Source organism: Gossypium arboreum, chromosome 2 (genome assembly GCF_025698485.1).
Source record: "Gossypium arboreum isolate Shixiya-1 chromosome 2, ASM2569848v2, whole genome shotgun sequence".
Taxonomy (NCBI): domain Eukaryota; kingdom Viridiplantae; phylum Streptophyta; class Magnoliopsida; order Malvales; family Malvaceae; genus Gossypium; species Gossypium arboreum.
This window is the reverse complement of record NC_069071.1, coordinates 22,361,982-22,383,952: the sequence shown is the minus strand read 5'-3', so window position 1 is coordinate 22,383,952 and position 21,971 is coordinate 22,361,982. Positions and strand designations below refer to the sequence as shown.

Below are 21,971 nucleotides of genomic sequence, written 5' to 3'. Positions count from 1 at the left end.
TTAAAATATAATATTATTTATTTCAAATAAGATATAAAATATTAGCAACCGAAATAGAGCATCTCCCATCTTCATATTTGATGATACGTTCTATTTAATATTTGCAAACATATTTAATTTAATGTTCAAGAATATGATCATTTAGTTTAAATAATATAAACACAGAATTTCAAATTAAACATGAACAAACAAAAACATAATTTACAAGAAAGTACAGGTAGACGCACTAAACATGTTAAGGATCAAATACTACTCAAATAAGATGGGATTCCTCCCTTCATCAATTTCAATTACGAGGAGACGGTTTGGATCTGATCCATTTGGTCCTTCCGAGTACAGGGTTGGAAGGTAAGCTTTGTAAGCAGGCAAATAACGTGACACAAAATCTTCCACCTGTCAACATTCCCACACACTTCCATTCAGATATAAACAAACATGTATACACACACTATATTGCTCCACACTCTTATACTCCTTTCTGATGTGTGTTCCACATGTAACATGGAGATATGCTTTTCCATATACCATCAACAACACTCAAGAAAAATAAAATTGAACATATCCCGATTGTACACTCATCTTTTAGTTCGAATAACATGATAGATACATTATTTGCTATGCCCTACATTACTCGGACTCAAGTATGAATATTGAATAATGATATATTTTCATGTATTTTGGGGAAACCCCCCAAATGTCAAATTATCATTTCGATCCTTAAGTTTTTAAAATTATTAGTTTAATGGTAAAAAATACACTCCCCCCAGATTAAAAAAATTCAGTTTAGTCCCTTTAAAATCCTAACATAACAAGCATATACAAAGATAACATAGTACTATGACCGATTTAAAATTTTAAAATTTTAAAATGTAATTTTGCCCCCCTCTCCCTCCACAGATGAAAATATTTTAGTTTAATCCCTTTAAAATTCTAAAATAACAAGCATATACAAAAATAAAATTATATTTTGACCCTTTTAAATTTTTATAATTTAATTTTGATCCCAAAGATAAACTTCGGGCTTCGTCCCTGATGTATTTAAAAGTTTTAAAAGATCCTTAGAGGATTATATTTCAATACCCATATCCCTCAAGCACGAATACTTCACCAAAAGTGAAAAGTCGAAAAAATGTAATATATCACATAACAAATATGTAAAGGCACCTCTTCATCAGACATTCCAGGTTTCCCAGCCTCCCTCATGGCAACCTCAGCCTGCCCAAAAGAGTTAACAGAAGAAAAAGAAAATAGTGAAAGTTATCTATTATTGACGTAAAGTAATAACTTTTAAAATAAGAGTCCAAACCTGCAGACGCCACCGGTAGACACAACTTGGGTCCTGAATTTTGATAACAATCCATGCCTTAATGAACTTGTCCCATGCATCATAATATGCTTCAAGATTTTTATTTACTGTTTCCAGCTGCAAAAGTAAACATCAGCATCATCTATAACATAAATATCTCGAACTCAAGTGTGAGCGTAGGATGTCGATATATATATATTAAGTTATTTCATGTATTTGATAATTCTTTCAAAGATTACATTCTCATATCCATATCCAAATATGCACATAATATGAGTGTCAAATAAAGGTGCTTTGTGAAAAATGAAGAGTCGGAGTAACAAAGAACATCTCCAAGGGGTCCTTGAAGACTTGGGAGTTTGGAGGTTTAACACTAGGTATGAGTATCAGATGGGTTAAAGTACATGGGAAGTCCCTGTATTATAGGGACTGAATCAAATTAGTCCCTCTATCATTAAATGAATCAAATTAATCCCTATAATATTAAAAGGAACCAAGCAAGTCCAAATTGGGAGGTCCAATGTTGGGACCTCTCCGATACATTTACCATGTCAGAAGTGAGTTTTTGTTTAACACGGGCATGTTCAATTTTTCTAAGTCCTTTAATGTATTTGGAAGGTCTTTGGAGAATCATTTCCCCATATCTATGCCTGATTTTGTATCGGACATGGATATGTCAAGCAAAATGAAGAATTGAAGCAACATAGGTCTAACCTGTGGGTCAACAGCTTTAACAACTTCAGCAGGAAGGGGCTTAAAGCCAAGCATCCAGCCTTCATATAAAATAACCTGAACTCAAATCACGTAAGTTATAGAATAATTTTCGAGCAAATATAATCCAAGCACAACAGTACCAATCATTCCCCAGCTCTAGCTGAAGATTCTCTTACCGTTAACGGCCCTTCAACTTCTGGCCATACTGAAGGATCAGCTCTGTCACCCTTACCTCTATATGCAGACTGTAAAGAACAATAGAACTATAATGAGCAAAGTTCAACTAAAAACTTGGGTATAAAACAAGTAAAATTGATAATATTGAGCTTACTTTATCATATCGGGGAAGCTTCATCCTCCTGCCTGTATACAACTCAAACATCATCAATCACAAGGCGATGGATTAACAGCAAATCATGCCAAGGAAAAATGAGTGAAGACAAAAAAAAAAAAAAAAAAAAGAAGAAGAATACCTTCTTTAGTCAACTTGGTTAGAGCTGTCAGTGTTTCAACAGAGAATGGAAGATCATGGCTCCCAGCATTTCCACGTAACTGCAATAAGACAATATTTCATTCTATGGATACTACCAAAACAAATATCTATATTACTCAGATTTGAGTGTGTCAAAAGAAGTATGTGTCCAATATAGGTATATTATATTCTGTGTTTTTTATGTATATGCAGGGTTCTTGAAAGGTGAATTTCCTTACCCATATATATAGAAGTGTCGGACACCAATGTTAAACTCAAATAATTCAAAAAAAGAATGAAAAATCAAGGTACCATAGAAACAAATTATCCCACATTTAAGTAAAAGAAAAGTCAATAGGCACCTCCAAAAGTGCATTTCCTGGGTTCTCTTCTCTCAGTTTGGCCTATCAACATAAACTGTGTCAGAAACTGTAAGAAAAACTGAGAAAAGTTTAGCAAATGCCAAATACCTCACAATTATTACCTGACCCTCTGCTGTCAAATAGAAATCATCAATGGATAATGTTGCAGACTTTCTGAGGTTAAGGTGGATTGTCAGTAGTTTCAATTGTTTCCACTTTCACAGTTTATATTATAACTATGAGAAAAATGAGATATGAATCAATTTTATAAATTAAATTCTATTGCTCTTCTAGCTACCTGTTAGTGATCCTGAAAAGATAATCTAGAGCAAAGACAAGTGTCGTCTTTCCACAACCCTGTGGTGCACTGAAACCAATCTGCGTCACAAAAAGTTGGTCAGTGCAACAAGATCCACCAAATAGTCAAGCTACATTACTCGGATTCGAATTTGACAGTCAGATATGGGTATGTATTAGATATGAGTATGTCTAATTTTTCTAAGGTTTTCTTTCATGTATTTTGAGGATCACATCCAATGCCCAAGTCCAAATATGCATCGGACATTGATATCTTCAGACATAAAAATAATGGACTCAGAGTTACATAGCACAAGCCCTCAGCGATGAAAACCTTTCACAATATCCTAATCCTAATGGAATGGAACCCAAAATAGTTCTGAATTTTGTAAAGGAAAATCGAACAAGAATGCACACAACAATCATTTCAAAGACCTTATACATACCACTAAGGGAGGAATCTCTTCCCCATCTTTAAACTTGGACCTGTGTTCTGATATCTGGTCTTCGCACCATAAAAAGACTGGTATGTAATAGTGATAAAACCTTGCTTTCTCAGGAACAGTAAGGTAAAGTTCATTAAGCTGAAACAACCGACAAAGCTTTGATCCATAAAACAACCACTTGTCAATGGATTCAGCCACCTTTTCAGCAGTCAGTCCCACTTTGTCCATAAGAGGACCAGAACATATGAATTCATAAAGGTCTTGTACAGAGGAAACTTCTGCAGGTTTTGCAGGAAAAACCGAATATATTGGACCCTCCCTTAATCCACTGCCACTACTACTAGCATCAAGATTCATGGTGTTATCTTGCAACCATGAGCTGCTACTGCCTGCATATATAATTCAAAAAGAAGTGAAGATTAATTATGAACTAAACAGATAAGACATACAACAGCATTCAGCGTTGAGGGTATCGGAGGCCTCAGGATATATGTATGTTCAATTGTTTAAAGTTCTTCCGTGTATTGTGAAGGTCCTTAGAAGATCATATTTCTGTACCTATATGGTGAGAAGCAAAATGAAGCACTGAACAACCTCGAAGAAAACTCATTTCAGCATAAGAAAAAAAAAATTCCGAGAGCTCATAGAAATATTTACATCCAACGCGAATAATTAGAGTGTCTACTCAAAATTCCCAAAATTGGCTAAGGAAAGAACAACCCCTTCCTTGATACCTCCTTATTGGAAAATTTCCAATTCTAACCACAACGAAAACAACAAAGAAAACAATTAACAGTTCATGAAAAGTAAATCTAACAGCTAAAATGGACTTAAGCAAATTGAGTTCTTTAGTGGATAACCAGGGAAATTCTGTAAACAGAATAAAATATGTCTAGTTCACATTGTAATATAAGATTTTTGCTCCATTTTGTTTTCCTAATTCCTCATAAATCATTATTAAACAAACATTTGCTCCATTTTGTTTTCCTAATTCCTCATAAATCATTATTAAACAAACATTGAAAGACTAAATTCCTAACTGAAGCATCCCAAATTATTTTGAAAACATTAAGAAACAAAAGCAGGTTTCAAAAGTTCCGTTTTCTTAATCTTATCCTCACTTTTCCAGCCCATTTCAACAAGTAGATAAAAACAGAACATAAACCATAAATAAACAACTATAATAAGAACAATTACACATATAGAGAGATACCTGAAGTAGAGAAATGAGTAGATGGGATAATTGATGTGGATTTCGCAGAAAGAGAAGAGAAAGCAAAACTAAGCAAAGAGGACTTCGCTTTATGAATGCTTTTTGTCTGATTAATATAAACATTTTGATTTTGGTTTTGCTTTTGATTATAATAATGGGAAATTCTAATATTAAAATGCGAGGTGGCTTGGCAAGGCGTTAATGTAGTCAAAGCCGCCATGTTTTTTAATGTTTCTCTCTCTGTGGAGGAGGAGGAGGAGAATGAACCGAAGGCAAAGCGATTGGGTTGGGCTATTGGCATGAATATTTTCGTTTGTATTTATTATTAAACATTTTATACCATGTGGGACTGGCAGGGCATGTTGTACACAAGCCAAGAAAATATCATCCTATTCTTTACTTTTATTTGGTTTAGTATTATTATTATGAATTAAAATTTTTAAATATCAACATAAATATTTAATTTTTAACGAAAAATATTTTTGTTTTTCTATATTATTATTTAATTTTTATAAAATAAATAGTTTACAACTCAAGTTTTTGAGCAAAGCATTAACATGGTCGAATATAAATAAAAATTTAAAACTTATTTTTCATTTTTATGTAATAAAATTTATAAACTTATCTAGATGAAGTAATAAATTCATTTTTATTTTTTATTAAAGTGGGAAAAAAGGTTTAGGTTGTATTTGTTTTACTAAAAGAATTTCTAAATTAGATTGATTTTTAGAAAAATTAATATTTTCGTGTTTCGAGATGATGTACAATATTTTTTATTGTTTGACCAATTTTCCTAAAATCATTTTTGAAACTTGTTTTAGTGAAAAAATACAATATAAATTTTTTTATAAAATGGTATTTAGAAATTTTCCTTTGACAATTGAATTTTATTTTATAATAAGATAATATTTTATAATAAATAATATCTTATATAATTTAATAATAATCAATATCTAATTAAAACTTAGGGCCCGTTTGTTTTGCATGTAAAATGGAGTCCGAAAAATTATTTATGGAAAATGAGTTATTTTTTGGAAGAGCTAATATTTTCGATGTTTGAATGAATCTATATAAAATATTTTTGTTATTTTGTAGATTTCATGAAAACTTTTCATAAATCTTGTTTTAAAATTAAACAAACATACATTTGTGAATTTCTTATATTTTTATTATTTAATTGAGTTTATTTTTATCTATTAAATTTATATTTTACATTATTTTTGCATATATTGCAATGATTTATTTATAAATAAATACAAATATATAATAGTACCTAATTATTAAGCTAGAATATTAATAGTTATAAATTGAAAAAACTAAAATGAATAAATGACTCTGATTGTGTTATAAAGAAAAAACAAAGATTGAATAATAATAAATTAACTTCCAAACCACAATTAGTACTACAAATTAATAATATTATTCAAGTGCATATTTAATAATACACCACATTAACATATTGATATTTTTAACCTTAGGAAAATTTTTGAAGCCAAATTTTTCTGTGCTTCATACTTTTAGTCAAGAAAGCTTTGGCCTCGAATTCACGACCCATAAAATAATCAAACATACTACAAAGGAAGTCGTCATCAAATCCTTCCACCTCTATCAACATCACTTCTCCGTAAAGATATAGTGTCTTATCCTTGGTAAATTGTTCCAATGCATTAGCAATCTTACCAAGATGTTCACCCACAAAATTAATTTGTTCATCAACGATACTTTCTTGAGTATTTTTCCTTTTACGTTTAGATGTGCCAGATGAAGATGTTTTGGTTCATACTTCTTATGTGCCTGTTGGATATTATACATAATTAAAATAACAAGTAAAAAGAAACTAAAATATATTTAACATATATATTACTGTCACTGCTACATCATATGTCGCTCTATCACATGTAATCATTTTCATGTTATCATCCCATCCAAAATCACTTTAAGCTTGAATTGTGCATATAACTTTCCATGTGTGTTTTGTAGTCCTCAGATGATTTTCCACATGCTTAGCATCACATTGAACTTGAAATCTTTCAAAAATAACCGCAACAACTCGATTGTTGTATTTCCTTTTTGGGCCTCTTCTATTAGAATTTCGAGAAAAATATGTTTCATTGGTTTTGTCCACTTGGATTGTTTTATTGTCCCTTATTTGTTGCATTTACCCATTCTATATTAATAATTTACATTTTTAATAATTTCAATATCCAACATGCTTAAAACATAATAACTTCAGTATCCAACATGTTTAGTTCAATATCAATATCCAACAAACATTAATATAAATCACCTCATCATCTTTGTAATAACTAAACCCAAGAATTCTTCACCTCATCATATTTGTTTTTCATTGTTAATATAAATCACTTCAACTCAAACAAACTACCAAAAACTATAACGCCCCAATTCTGATAGATCTAAAGTTTTGGGCATATAGAAGTAGACAGTCTGTATGGTGTGGTGTTATTCGCCCAAATGACCATTTTGGCGTATACGTGTAGGCGTACAGTAACTGCCACTTGGGTTGGTAAGAATTTGATTTCATGATATTCTGCTATATGAAGGAGATGTTCATGTTAAGGGATAAAATTGAATTATAGGACGCGTATTCACCAAAGGTATAGTACATCTGGTTTATATGGAATATTGTGTTAGTTAGACTTTTAGTAATCTAGTTGGAAACCAATTGTATAGTTCAGCCTGATAAGTTTAATGAAATGAACCTATTTATACTTTTCTCAAAAATTGTAGGCCAATAAGAAGGTAAGTTCTGATACGTATGATACTTGTTAAATTCCACTAAGTAATAAGTCATATTTATATGTGAGAATGTGTTCTAAAAGGGGTTCTTCTTTCTTCTTCTTTCTCTTCTTTAAGTGCCATCTACTGAAACCTTCCTTAAATATAAATGTATCTTACCTCTAGAAGTTAAGGTTCTTAATGATCTAGAAGTTAAGGTTCTTTTACGATCAATAGTTACTTTGCATCAAAGTAAGTATTTCAACTCTGCATGTTAAGCTTTAAATGAGTAAATTTGTAATTGGTAGCTGAACAGTGAAACTGTAAGTATAAAGTTTCTATACAAAATTAACAGTGATTGAATTGATAAGCAACTTGTATGTGTAAGAGCAGTAATGGTGTTCCTATGTTTTGTAAGCAGTGGTTGCTACGATTTCATGGTGAAAGCTTGAATCTGGAGTTCAAGCTGTTGTTCGTAGGTGTCAAGTGAGTTTTACACTGACTCTTGCATATATATTGTTCATATTGTGAGGCTTATAGAAATTTGATTGAATTATGGATCAGAAGTACTGAAAAGTATAGTATGTGATGATTGATGTATGAGTATTGAACCATTGAATTATGGAGAAGTATGCATATGCCTAAAATGTATGTTATGCCATGTGTGTTCTAATTAGGGTGTATGTTAGTGAAGTAAAAGGTTGAGTTTAGATTGTGTCAATGCATAAAGAGTTTGTCAAGAGAGTTTGTGCCTATTCATAGCAATAGTGTCTAATAGAGTCCGTCGAGACTAAAAACACAAACTCTGGTTGATAAGCTAATCCAGTTTCTAATGTGTTTTTAGATGATTTATTATGTGAATTAGTGAATTTGATGCTCCTAATTCTTTAAATTCATGTTTTCATACTTAGGTGAGCATAGGGGAGTGAAATGAGCGAAAAACGAGCCAAAATTGGGCAAAAAGAGTTATTTCCAGGATCCATGCGGCCTAGACATTTCCACACAGGCTAGCTACATGCCCATGTGCCAGTCCATGTCAATTTTGAACCTTGCTTCTCTTTTACACGAAAAAACCCAATTTTTAGGGTTTTTGAGCATTCTAAAGTCTATAAATACATATTAGAAGAGGACTAAAGGGGAGAACGCAAAAAAGAACGAAGAAATTACTTGAAGAATGCCGTCGAAATCAACTTAGAAGTAGGATCTCCTTCAAGATTGAAGATCTCCAGTCAACTTCTTTAAAAGTTTTTGGGTTTCTTTATGTTTTGTTGTTTTCCTAATTTTGAGATGTTGTCCTTCCAAAGTATGAACCAAATTCCCTAGATACCTAGGAAAGATGAAACCTATGATGGATCTTGTTATCTAATTTTCAGAATTACATGATAAATACTTGATTTCTTGATCTCAATTATGTGTACTTATTCCATGTTTAATGTTTTCATGATATTAATTCATGATTGATGTGCTTAATTCAGTAGAGCAAAAGTCCCTGTTTAGGAATAGATCTAGCATAATTGAGTGAAGTTACATGCAATCCTAGAAATAGGATGACATAAATCTATCGGATTAGAGTCAAAACTAATAGGGGAGTCCATAGATCGAGTTAATGCGACAATAGGGGTTTTAATTAGAAAGAGATTTCTTTTACTCTCGAAAGAGATATTAATATAATTTAGGGATTTCTACGGATCAAGACAATTGAATAAATTATTTAATTCAGATTTAGAATAATAAGTGAAGTCTAGGTGGATTCTTTCCTGGATATTGTCTCTCTCATCGGTTTTCTTCAAATATTTCCCCACTTTATTCTCTGTTTCGTCTTAGTAATTAGGTTAGTTAAGATTAGGTTAAAATAAATCGCTTCAATTTATTCGGCTAGATAGTAAAAAGATAGTTGTAACGCCCCTCACTAGTATCAGGTACCGGGATAGGGTTCGAGGCATTACCGGAACTTTACACTTTCAGTATACTAACTTGGGTCATAAAATTTCATTTGAATTTAAAAATTTTCAATCATGAACATCTCGTCCCTTGTATAGGCCTTCAAGACCTATAACATATCAAGAGGCAGTACGGACAAATACGGACACATTCGATTAACCTTGGGCTCCTCAAAAAATTTTCCTTAACATAAAGGGACACACGCCCGTGTAGGTGAGCCATGTGGACTCACACGCCGGTGTATCTTGGGGCAATCCCATGCCCTTCAACCGCGGGCAACACTGACTTATCAACGTGGCCATGGCACACGCCCGTGCTACCTGCCCGTGGATGACACTGTCATTTTAACATGGCCATGGCGCGTGCCCGTGTGGCATACCTGTGTACAACTTTGAGCTAAAATTTTAAGTGCAGGGGACACACGACCATAGCACGCACCCATGGGAGTGAACCGTGTGTCACACACGGCCTAGACACACGCCCGTGTGTCCAACCATGTGGACTTTATTAGGCTATTTTCCAAGCCTTTAGTCACCCCTTTCTACTACTTGAGCTTAGTGGTTATAAAGTTTGAGAGAAAACATGATTTTATACTTGTAAATAGTCTTAATAAAACTAGTTGTATGGAAACCTCGTATCATTGGTTCCATACAAGATAGGTTTTTTTCCCATTTAGTAGTTTTGGGTTCCCATGTGATAATGCTCTAGAATAACGTATTTTTATGTATTAATCATGTGTTTATTCTGGGCTTGATCCTACTAATTTGAGCTATTTATGTCTTTTTATCGATTAGGGACTGATTTGGAAGCAAAAGCAAATTTAAGGGACAAAAGTGCGAATTTGGAGATACAATGGGCTGATATGCGACGTAGGAAAAAGATTGTGCCAAAAGTGCAAGCATGGAAGACACAAGGACTAAAAACACAAAAAGAAGAGATTTTGTTTTATAAGACTCCATTTTATTAGGATAATTAATATTAAGATAATTATTAGGATTATTTAATTTTAGGATTTTATTTTAATTATCTTTAATTATCTTTAATTAATTGTATTTATCTTTTTAGAATTTAAGTTAAATCAGACTATCTCCCTAGCACTATAAATAGGGGGTGAAGTGACTCTATTGGGGTTCATCTTTTTCTGTAAACACTTTCCCCCTGAAAGTTTAAGCTTTTGTTTCTTCATATTTTCTTTCAATAAAATTCTCTTTTCCATTTTTATATTTATTTCTTTTTCCACCATTATTATGAGCCACTAAAACCTATCTAGCCGAAAGTTTTCAATATTCCCCAAAAAGGATTTTTGAGGCCTAGAATCCGTACTTATCCTTCTCGCCAAGTATTCATCATTTCTCCGCACTACGGGCTGATGCTTCCTTCCATGGCCCTTAAGAAGTAAGCTTTTCAGCATATGCAAAGGCAGCCGCTTTGTATGTTTTGGAAGGATTGCATAGTCGGTTCGTTAACTTACTGCGTCAGAGGTTGGCGAGCCAAAGAGACAAAATGGCGTGGGATTCGCCATTGAGAAGTGTTGATCTAGCATAGATTACTGGCTAGAGTCAGGTTCCCTAAAAATCGTAAGTCTAATCTTTGGAGCTGGTGGTCGTAGGCTTCCTCTTCCACTATAACTGGCTTACTTGAGTTGAGAAGGGTCATTTAAAAGCCAAGTATCGAACCCAAGGCGGAATGAGACAACTGGAGGCTGGAATCTACCAATAAGAATTTCTTTTCCTTTAACTCTCTTTATTATTTTATTATTTTCATAATCACAATTTCATCAACTTTAGATTCTTTTTCATTCTTTTCGGATCAAATCTTTAATTCATTATTTTTATTTTTTTTTCGCCACGCAGTTTTCTTGGGCACGATTACTTGAGATTTGAGAAACAAGCATTCGTATAATTCGATCCCTGAGGATTTGACCCTACTTCCCCTTTACTGTTCTTTTTCATTATTTTACAGGGAATAGGATATTTTTGGTGCTCTCAACGACGCATCACCATGTCATTTTAATTCATCCGAAATTGGCTCGTTCATGTAACTCATTGCCAATTGGTAACGACTCATCACTTTTAATTTAAACCATGCATAAAATCGTAGGTCATAGCCTACTTTAATTAAGCCAATTTTCATGGCCATATACAAAAAGACAAACATATTTTTACATGCCTTCATTTGGCAAACCAAATGCCACATATAACAAAATACTCAAAAATACTATACATGCCATTGAACAAAATAAACAAAGTCTTTATACCAAAGCTTGTTTAATTGATAGTGTGTTGACTCTCCAATCGTCTTCCAGTCTTTATGAGTCCTCGAGCTCTGCAAAATAGGGAAAAAGAGAGGGTAAGCATTTACATGCTTAGTAAGCTCGAATAATCGGAAAGTAAACTTACAGAGTAGTTATCGTACATCCATACTTAAATCATGAAATCATCGAATATAAAATGATTCCCTATCACATGCACTCAATCAATGAGTTAGTCACATAACAAAGCATCATGTAATTTATGTAGATGAGCTAATTTATGTAATTTATGTAAATGATTCCCTAGGCCGTGTGAAACCCGGAGCTAATTTTTTTCAAAGTCAAAGAGTTACACGGGCAAGGCACACGGCCATGTGAGAGACACAGTCGAGCCACACGGGCGTATGAGATCTTACATGAGCGTGGAAGAAGCGAAGGAAAACACACATGGTCTGGCACATGGCCGTGTGACCCACACGGCCTAGCCACACTGGTGTGTCCATGGCCATGTGAAAACTGGGTTAATCACCCCATTTTTTATTTTATTTTATTTATTATTATTTTTTATATTTTTTATATTTTTTATTTTACTAATTTTTTATTTTATTTATTATTCTTATACTTATATTTAATTTTTTTTGTTATTTCTATATTTTTAGTATTTTTTACTATTATTATTACAATTGGTATCATTGAGTTTATTATTATTATTTAGTATTGTTGTTGTTGTTGTTGTTGTTGTTGTTTTTAATCTTTCTTTTTAATTTTGTTTTAGTTGCTTTATTTTTTTTTATTTTCTTTGACTTATTTTCATTATTATCTTTTGAAATATATATGGTTGTTCCTAATCGAGTTATAACACCTTAATCTTCATTATTATTTGTGTTTATTTTCTTATTAGTTTGCTCGGAATCATGAGTTACATTTAGATTTGACTACAATTCCGCTTTTCACTATTCTGGAAATTTCATCCAATATTTAGGGCAGTTTCAATTATCTCCCTCTCTTATGATATTATATTTTTACTGTGATTATTTTGGTTTGTACATTGAGGACAATGTACATCTTAAGTGTGGGGAGGTTATTTATATGATTATTAGAAAATCTCTGAATTATGTCTTGTGTTCAAGTAATTTTCTCATATTACTATTAGAATGAATTATTATCGATTTGTAATTATCATTGATATGTTTTACATTAAATTCATAGATATTTGTGCATTGATTGTTTTAACTTTAAGATATGAGAGAATCAAGCATGATAAGTCTATTTTTAGAATTAAAATTTTTTTAGGTTATTTCCCTAAATTGCGGTATTATCTTGAAGTTTGAGATTTGCAAGATTGACATCAAAAACTGTAATTTTTGTGAGATTTTGAGCCTTTAGAGCATACACTTTTCTTGCTCATTTTATTATTGGTTATGAGTGTGTCAATATTGAGTTGTTATTTGAGAACTTGCTTCAATTATGCATGTCAAGACCACGCCTTCAATTTGATATACTGAGATGATAAAGGCACTTAGGTTTTGACCCACTTATCCTACAAAAAGCCTACCTCTATAATTAACCCTTAGTGAACCCCTTTGAGCCTAAAACACCGTTTCTTGATCTACCCATTAATGTTAACCCATAACTGATTTTTTTTCATTGAGATTTGTTCCTGTTTTATTGACCCCTTTTTTGTTGAGATTTGACTTGGTTAGTTGCCTAACTATGTTCTTTTGTTTAAGTTGTTAAATTATTTCTTATTATCCATTGTTCTCAAAAAATAAAAATAAAAAGAGCAAAAAAAAAAAGAAAAAGAAAAATATTTATATATATACATATATGTTGATTATTACTAGTTCTTTATTAATTGAGCTTGAATAGTTAAATTCATATTTTGAGAAGAAGCTCGTTTTTCTTGATAAGTTTTCAATTGATGTAATTTTTCAACATTAGTTTATTTTTCTAGTTTGACAATTTATCAATTCAATCTCGATTCTAACCCTCTTTTTCAGCCTTTCTCCACACCTTTAACCTAAGCCCCATTACAACCTCTTAAAGACCTTTTGATTTATGTATCATCTCATTTTATAGTAGTGGAGATTTGATTTTCATGTAAGCCTATGGTAATAACTTTTCATGTTTGACTATTGAGTGCATATTCTTGAACCTTAAACACTTTGAGTGATTTGAGTGAATCTTTAGTGAGGATGTCAATTCTTGTCGATTTTGAATTAAAGGTAATTACTTAGATAAGGGGAAATACCTATGTTTTCATGCTTTATAAATGTTAAAATTAGATTGTTTGAATATTTAGTGGTCTTTTAGTAGAATTATCAATGTATGATTATTTGTGAATTATGACAAAACATTATTAAAGAGAATTACAAGTTGAGAAAGATTAATTTTAATTGTAAGTTGAGGATTTTGCTTGAGGACAAGTAAACGCTTAAGTGTGGGGATATTTTATAAGTCAGAAGAGTAACATGTTTTTAATCCAATTCTTGATGTGTTTTTGGATGATTTATTATGTGAATTAGTGAATTTGATGCTCTTAATCCTTTAAATTCATGTTTTCATACTTAGGTGAGCATAGGGGAGCGAAAAGAGCGAAAAACGGGCCAAAATCAGGAACAAAAGAGCTGTTTCCAAGATCCACACAGCCTGGACATTTCCACACGGGCTGGCCACATGCCCATGTGCCAGCCCATGGTGATTTCGAACCCTGCTTCTCTTCTACGTGCAAAAGCCCAATTTTTAAGGTTTCTAAGCATTCTAAAGTCTATAAATAAATATTAGAAGAGGACTAAAGGGGAGAACGCAGAGAAGAACGAAGAAATTACTCGAAGAACGCCATAGGAATCAACTTAGAAGCAGGATCTCCTTCAAGATTGAAGATCTCCAGTCAACTTCTCTAGAAGTTTTTGGGTTTCTTTATGTTTTGTTGTTTTCCTAATTCTGAGATGTTTTCCTTCCAAAGTATGAATTAAATTCCCTAGATACCTAGGGAAGATGAAACCTATGACGGATCTTGTTATTTAATTTTTTGAATTACATGATAAATACTTGATTTCTTGATCTCAATTATGTGTAATTATTCCATGTTTTAATATTTCCAGGATATTAATTCATGATGGATGTGCTTAATTCAATGGAGCAAAAGCCCCTATTTAGGAGTAGATCTGGCATAATTGAGTGGAGTTGCATGCAATCCAGAATATAGGGCGACATAAATCTACCGGATTAAAGTCAAATCTAATAGGGGAGTCCATAGATCAAGTTAATGCGACAATAGGGGTTTTAATTAGAAAGAGATTTCAATTAATCAACTTAGAGTCAGCTATTTTTACTCTCAAAAGAGATATTAATATAATTTAGGGATTTCTACGGATTACAACAAGTGAATAAATCGTTTAATTCAAATTTAGAATAATAAGTAAAGTCTAGGTGGATTCTTTCCTAGACTTTATCTCTCTCATTGGTTTTTTTCAAATATTTCCCCACTTTATTCTCTATTTCGTCTTAGTAATTAGGTTAGTTAAGATTAGGTTAAAATAAATCGCTTCACTTTATTCGTCTAAATAATAAAAAGATAGTAATTACTAGTACTTTTAGTCCTCGTGGATATGATATTCCCGACTCACCATAGCTATACTATCATTTGATAGGTGCGCTTGCCTTTGTTGTATTTTAGTTAGTTCATGATGTCATCACTGATATGAACTTTGAAGGAAAGCCCATGGTCATGGCACCCTCTGAAAAGAAATAAGAAATGGTGATTACCCAATGGGTTTATCTATGTGTCCTAGGACGATGATTGGCAAACTTTATGTAATGTACATTTAAGCAAATCTGTAACACCCTCTAACCCTTATTCGTCGTCGAAACAAGTTTAGAGAGCAGTACTGGACCTTTCAAATCAAATACATCTAAAACATGTTAAAATAGCCTCATTCAAATACATCTAAAACATGTTAAAATAATTAACCTAATAACCTAACCAACGTACCCTCATAGGTACATTACATACATCAACCAAAAAAATCCAATAAGACTTCATTCAAGCCAATTTAAAATCATGTCAATTTTCAACCCAAATATGTTTATATCATAGTCACTTAAACATTTACTCATACATTCCATATTAAGCCTTAATATAACATACATACATATAAGCAACCATTATCATCTTATATTATCATTTACCATTATCATTTTATATTATCATTTACATTCATTTTCCCAAAATGACAACTTAAAACATCCTAGGTACATGCCATTACCAAAAAAGAAATATACATCACCATATTTTGAGATCGGGATTGTTGTGGATACCGAATCAACTATCAACTTTAACACCTAACCTCCGCACGGAAAACAAACCGTACGTTGAGTATGAACTTAGTGATATCTCTATAATCCAAATGCTTAAAGGTAAATTTATATAACATCCATATTAAGTCATACAATAACCACAATTGTGCAATTAATCAATTCATAAATATGCATCTATAACACATTAAATTCTTATCTTTTGCTATCCCAGATAGCTTTTCATAATACGATCCACCAATCCATGTATCTCATTTGCATCTCACATTCAACACTTTCCATTTCCAATCATAATATCATTTCATTTAATTACCCCTATTAACACGACTCGAACTTGGACGGATACATGGATCCAACCAAAACACACCAATTTGGTATCCAGTGCCTCATCGGATAATTCGAAGTAATAAATTGACACCCAGTGTCTCATTGGCCTTGTTGAAGTAAATTGGTACCCAATACCTCATTGAATTTATCTGAAGTAATAATGTGACACCCAGTGTCTCATCGACTCTGTAACAGCCCTAACCCGTATCCGTCTCCGTCTCCGGACTAGGGTTATGAGGCATTACCAAACATATCGAAACATTTAATAATCAATTCACAATTATCATCCACACGTCATAGCATCATAGTCAAACTTCACCACAAAGTCCCATTCTTAGGTCATCAAAACCTTAAACATGCTTTAGGAAGGGGTCGGGACTAAATCGAGCACATACAAAATTTCTCATAAACTTAACAATTTTTCAAAGTTATAGAGGTCAAATGCCCGTGTGAACAGGCCGTGTGCCTTACACGGTATTAGACATGCTCATGTGTTTGAGACATGGCAAAATAGGGCATACATACTAACTTAAACCACACGGCCGGAGGAATGCTCGTGTGTCTTGGCCGTGGTCGAAACTGACTTGGGTCACATGGCTAAACACACGCCCGTGTGTCTAGCCCGTTTACCATTCGAAATAGCCACACACGCACGTGTGCCAAGGCTGTGTGCCACACACGGCCACCAGACACGCCCGTGTGTGACTTGGGTTACATGGCTAAACACACGCCCGTGTGTCTAGGCCGTGCTTAAAATTAACTTTAAATTGTTAGACTACCCCAGAGGACGTACGGCCATATAACATGACTGTGTGTCGCACACGGTTGAGACACACTCTCGTATCTCTACCCGTGTGGGTAAAAATAAAAAGAGGCTATTTACAAAGCCAATTTGCCACCCTTAATGGTCATCCCTACAAGTTCATAATCAAGCATCATATAAGCAACATTTTCAGCCAAATTCAACTCCAAACATATGTCAATAAATTAATTTCATATTCACTTTCTATACCAAAATATACCAAAAATCAAATGCCAAATTCGTTCACTAGTATGTGATCAACATCTCAAATTACCATATCAACCTCATACCAAGATTATACCAAATCCATAACTAAATCATTACTCAACCAAACATGTAACCAAGATGCCATACATACATACCATGAAATATACTTTCCAAAATGAACTTATACCATGCCCGAATATACACAACATTAACAAGCCATTTTCGCATGGCTATATATACAAATCAAAATGAACTATATCGAAACTAGCCTATACATGCCAAATAACCAAAAACTCAAAGCTTTTATCTACCAAAGCGATAACTCGATAGTGTGATGAGATCTCCAACGACTTTCAACCCGATCAAGTCACCGAAACTCTATAAATATAGGAAAAACACACACAGTAAGCTTAGAAAGCTTAGTAAACCATAAGCAAATAAATCGTCTCAATAATATTTATAATTCAATTTAATCAAGTCAAATTTAGCAAATCTCAACCACATATATAGATTATCATACTCATAAATTCATACGTCCAAATTAATTAACTCTATTTATCTTATTTATCAATGAACATATAACTATGCTTTCAAATTTAAATAACAACCGTTAGCTCAATCATATAAATCAAGCTCGCCAATATTCCTTACATCGCCAACCAAACCATGGTCATTTATTACAAATCATATATAAAGTTATATCCCTTTTTTATAAACACTTCCAAACTCAAACATCATAATTCCCTTATCACATAAACCAAATTCGCGTACATGAATCATATAGTCAACCAAGATCAACTTTATTTTACTAATCATATATTATACACAAAGCATACTCCAAATCAACCATTTTAATTTCATTATTCATTCAAATTTTTGAACCAAATAATCATACATCAAAACCATGTTTCATGTTTCATAATTCTTATGTCCGAAACAGAGGACCACAATTTCATATAATGAGCGTATATAACACCTCATTCATTTGTATACATTCATATCATTCGTTGTAATATATTTTATGTATGATCATATGAAACATACTCACCTTTCATTTCTGAATTTCATAAATAAATCACACGTACCTGAATCAGATACTATTTCACATAGTTATTCATTTCTTGGAATGTCCGTTAAACCGTTCGGAATCAATAAGGATACTCAGATAGCTCATAAGCTCATACAATGCTAGCGTCCCAGACGTGGTCTTACATGTAATCAAATATCGATGCCACTATCCCAGACAGGGTTTTACACGAAGTCATATACAATGTCAATGTCCTAAACATGGTCTTACACGTAAATCACAAATCGATGCCAACATCCTAGACGTGGTCTTACACGATAACATATATCGGAATCCTATGCCATGACATATGTATCTTACTATTCCTATGGTTCGTACAGGGCTTTTCAGATGTTGTCACATTATCGGAACTTCTTTAATTTCACATATTCAATCAATCCATGCTTGAAAAGATTTTCCAAAGCTCAATTCAATTCAGCAACATATATATATTTCTTTACAACTCAATTCAGCACATACATTTCAATTTAACAACATTTATTTACTTATGAACTTACCTCGTACGGACACGAACGGACTGGAGCGACTATTCGATAATTTTTTACTTTCCCCGATCCAAATCTGATTTCCTCATTTATTGATCTAATTCAATACAAATTTGGCTTGTTTAATAACATATTCATTCAATTTCATCCAAAAATACATAATTTGGACATTTTGCATTTTAGCCCTTAACATTTCACATTTTCACAATTTAATCACTATTTCAAAACAACACAAAATACTCAAAATTTAACTATGCCCATGTTAGGCCGAATTCACCTCGGGTCCTAACAGCCCATTAATTCAATTTATTTCACATTTTAACCCATCAATTTACAAATTTCTTAATTTAGTCCTTAATACACATTTTTATCAAAAATCACTTAATAAAACTTGTTAATCTATCATCAAAATTTCATATTTCATCATCAAGCATTCAATAGCTCAAATACTCATCAATGGAATTTCACAAAATCATAGAAAAATTCATAAATTAAGGCATGGGCTAGTTAGAACACAAGCAACGATCTCAAAAATGTAAAAATTATCAAAAACCAAGCAAAGAACATACCTTAATCAAGATTTAAAAGGTCGAACCCTAAAACTCTAAAATGGCTTCTTCTTCTTCACCATTCGACTGAAACAAATGTTTTTGCATGCTTCCATTATGTTTTCTTTATTTTAATACACTTTATTCACAATTTACAATATTAACCTTTTAATTTAAAACAAATTTCAACAATACCAACTCCCATAAATGTCCACTAACGCTTAAATGATATAATTACCATTCAAGTACTCAAACAATTAAAATCTATAGTCATTTAATGTATTTAACTTATAGAATTCAACTTTTACACTTTACGCGATTAAGTCTTTTTTATAAAATCGAGCACACAAATGATAAAAATTTCATACATATCACATAGCATGTTGTAAACACAAAAAATAATATTAAAATATTTTTTGACTCAAATTTGTGGTCTTGAAACCACTGTTCTGACTAGGGTCTAAACTGGTCTGTTACAGACTCGAAGTCGAAGTATCCCTGAACTCTTCCAATCTTATGGCATGCCATCTATATCGACTCAGCCCGATACAGTTAATAGGGTTTTCAATTTCTCAATTTAATTACAATCAAAATCCACACCAATCACACACATTCACATAATCTCAATTCAATATCAAGATAATAACACTCATCTTATATACTTACCATAACATTTAATCAAATCATAACAAATAATAATAATAGATTCGAATTATAGAAATACAAACCGTAATTTTCGAGCTACTCTTCATTGACTTTTTCTTTTCCCTTCTTAGCCGAGGCTCCAGGCACAACGTTAACTACGGAATTGAAACAATTGAAATTCATCAATACAATACAATTTCACATTGAATATTTCAATTTGTACCCAACTTTTGCCTAAATTCCAATTAAGTCCCTAAACCGAGACTAACTTTATTTCTTCAAAATTAATTTCATATTTTCATTCAATTTCCACTTTAGACTAAATTCAACTCTGTAATTTCATTTAAATCCCTAAATTTTGAAATTTTCACAATTTAGTCTCTATTATTCAAAATTTATCATTTATTTTACAATTCAATCCCTTTTCATTTCAAACTTAAAATTCTATCAAATTAGTCTCAAATACTTAAATTATTCAACAGGCACAACATCTAAAAATTCAATATTTTCTAAAATTTCAACATAGATTAAGTAGTATTTAACTCTAGGACTCTAAAAACATAAAAATTACAAGAAAATAGACTAATTTGACTTACCAATTGAACTTTGAACCTTCAAACCCTAATTTTTCTTTTTCTTTTCTTTCTCCTTTTCTCTTCTCTATTCGTTCTTCTTATTCTTCTTTTCTAACCTTTTTCTTTCTTTTATTTACTTTGTTTATTATTTTATTTACTTTATGTTTTATATAATAATTTAATATAATAATATAATAATATTTACTTAAATTATAAGTAAATATATAATTATTACAAGTATATGTATATAAATATTACACATGTCACTAATACTACCAAATACTTGTAAATTATAGGTTTAATTACTTAATTAGCCCCTTTACTTTTTCTTTAATCTATAATTAAATTTTCATCATTTATTCAATTTAATCATTACACCTAGTTATCCTTAATTCAACCAAATTCACCTAGTCAAAACCTAATTAACCTCACAACTAATTTCATAAATATTTATTAAAAATATTTACGAGTCCATTTTATGAAAAAGGAGACCCAAAAATACACTTTCCGATACCCGTAACTATCGGGTCATTACAAAATCCATAAGTTAAGAATAGCCTTTGTGACGAACTCTAAAAATAGATGCCTTGGTGGCAAATTCTGATGGATCACCTTAATGGTGTGTTCTATCTAATTTTCTGTATGGTGTATTCTGCTAAGTCTATGTGGCGTGAACTATCAAAAATATCTGGTAAGTTATGAATTTGGTGTCTGTCTCTATGGTAAGATATAAGTAAGTTCTTGTAGTTCTATAATAAATGTAACCAAGATAAGGTATTTATATGCTCTGGAATAAGAGTTGAATGAAGTTTTAAGGGTTTTTCATGAAAAAGAGATATGTATATGTATGTCAGGAAAGGTATTTGTTATGGTGATCTGTAAGTATGAAAAATAAGGAATATCACACTTTCTTCGAAGTTCATTCTGAATCTGAGTCATTACTATTTGAATTATGAGATTCTGTAATAGCATGATATAGAGCTCATCTGTTATAAGCTGTGAATTATCAATATGGATATGTGTACAAAACTAGATCGGGGTATATCTGAGTGTGAACCAATAGTAGGAAATTTTGTGTATGTATCCACCTAAGACAATGCCAGTAAGCAATTGGTTGAGAGAAGAACATGGGTTAAGTTATGGATTATAGGAAGTGGTTTCTAAAGGTATATTTTGTTAAGAATGTATTATGGGACAAGAGATTTATGGAATGATTGGAAGGATTCCTTAGTTAACAAGA

General features: G+C 32.1%; 1 protein-coding gene across 1 annotated transcript; it reads right to left on the bottom strand.

Annotated features, from left to right (window-relative positions):
• Nucleotides 1-88: 88 nt before the first annotated feature.
• Nucleotides 89-5,141, bottom strand: LOC108461868 (D-glycerate 3-kinase, chloroplastic-like). The gene is made up of 12 exons (XM_017761840.2): nt 4,811-5,141; nt 3,598-3,986; nt 3,153-3,232; nt 2,977-3,028; nt 2,855-2,896; nt 2,494-2,572; nt 2,352-2,383; nt 2,197-2,265; nt 2,021-2,095; nt 1,307-1,423; nt 1,165-1,215; nt 89-393 (listed from the first exon to the last, which is right to left on the bottom strand). Exons 1-12 carry the CDS (start codon nt 5,109-5,111, stop codon nt 250-252), a joined length of 1,431 nt encoding a protein of 476 aa, XP_017617329.2. The 5' UTR covers nt 5,112-5,141; the 3' UTR covers nt 89-249.
• Nucleotides 5,142-21,971: the final 16,830 nt, after the last annotated feature.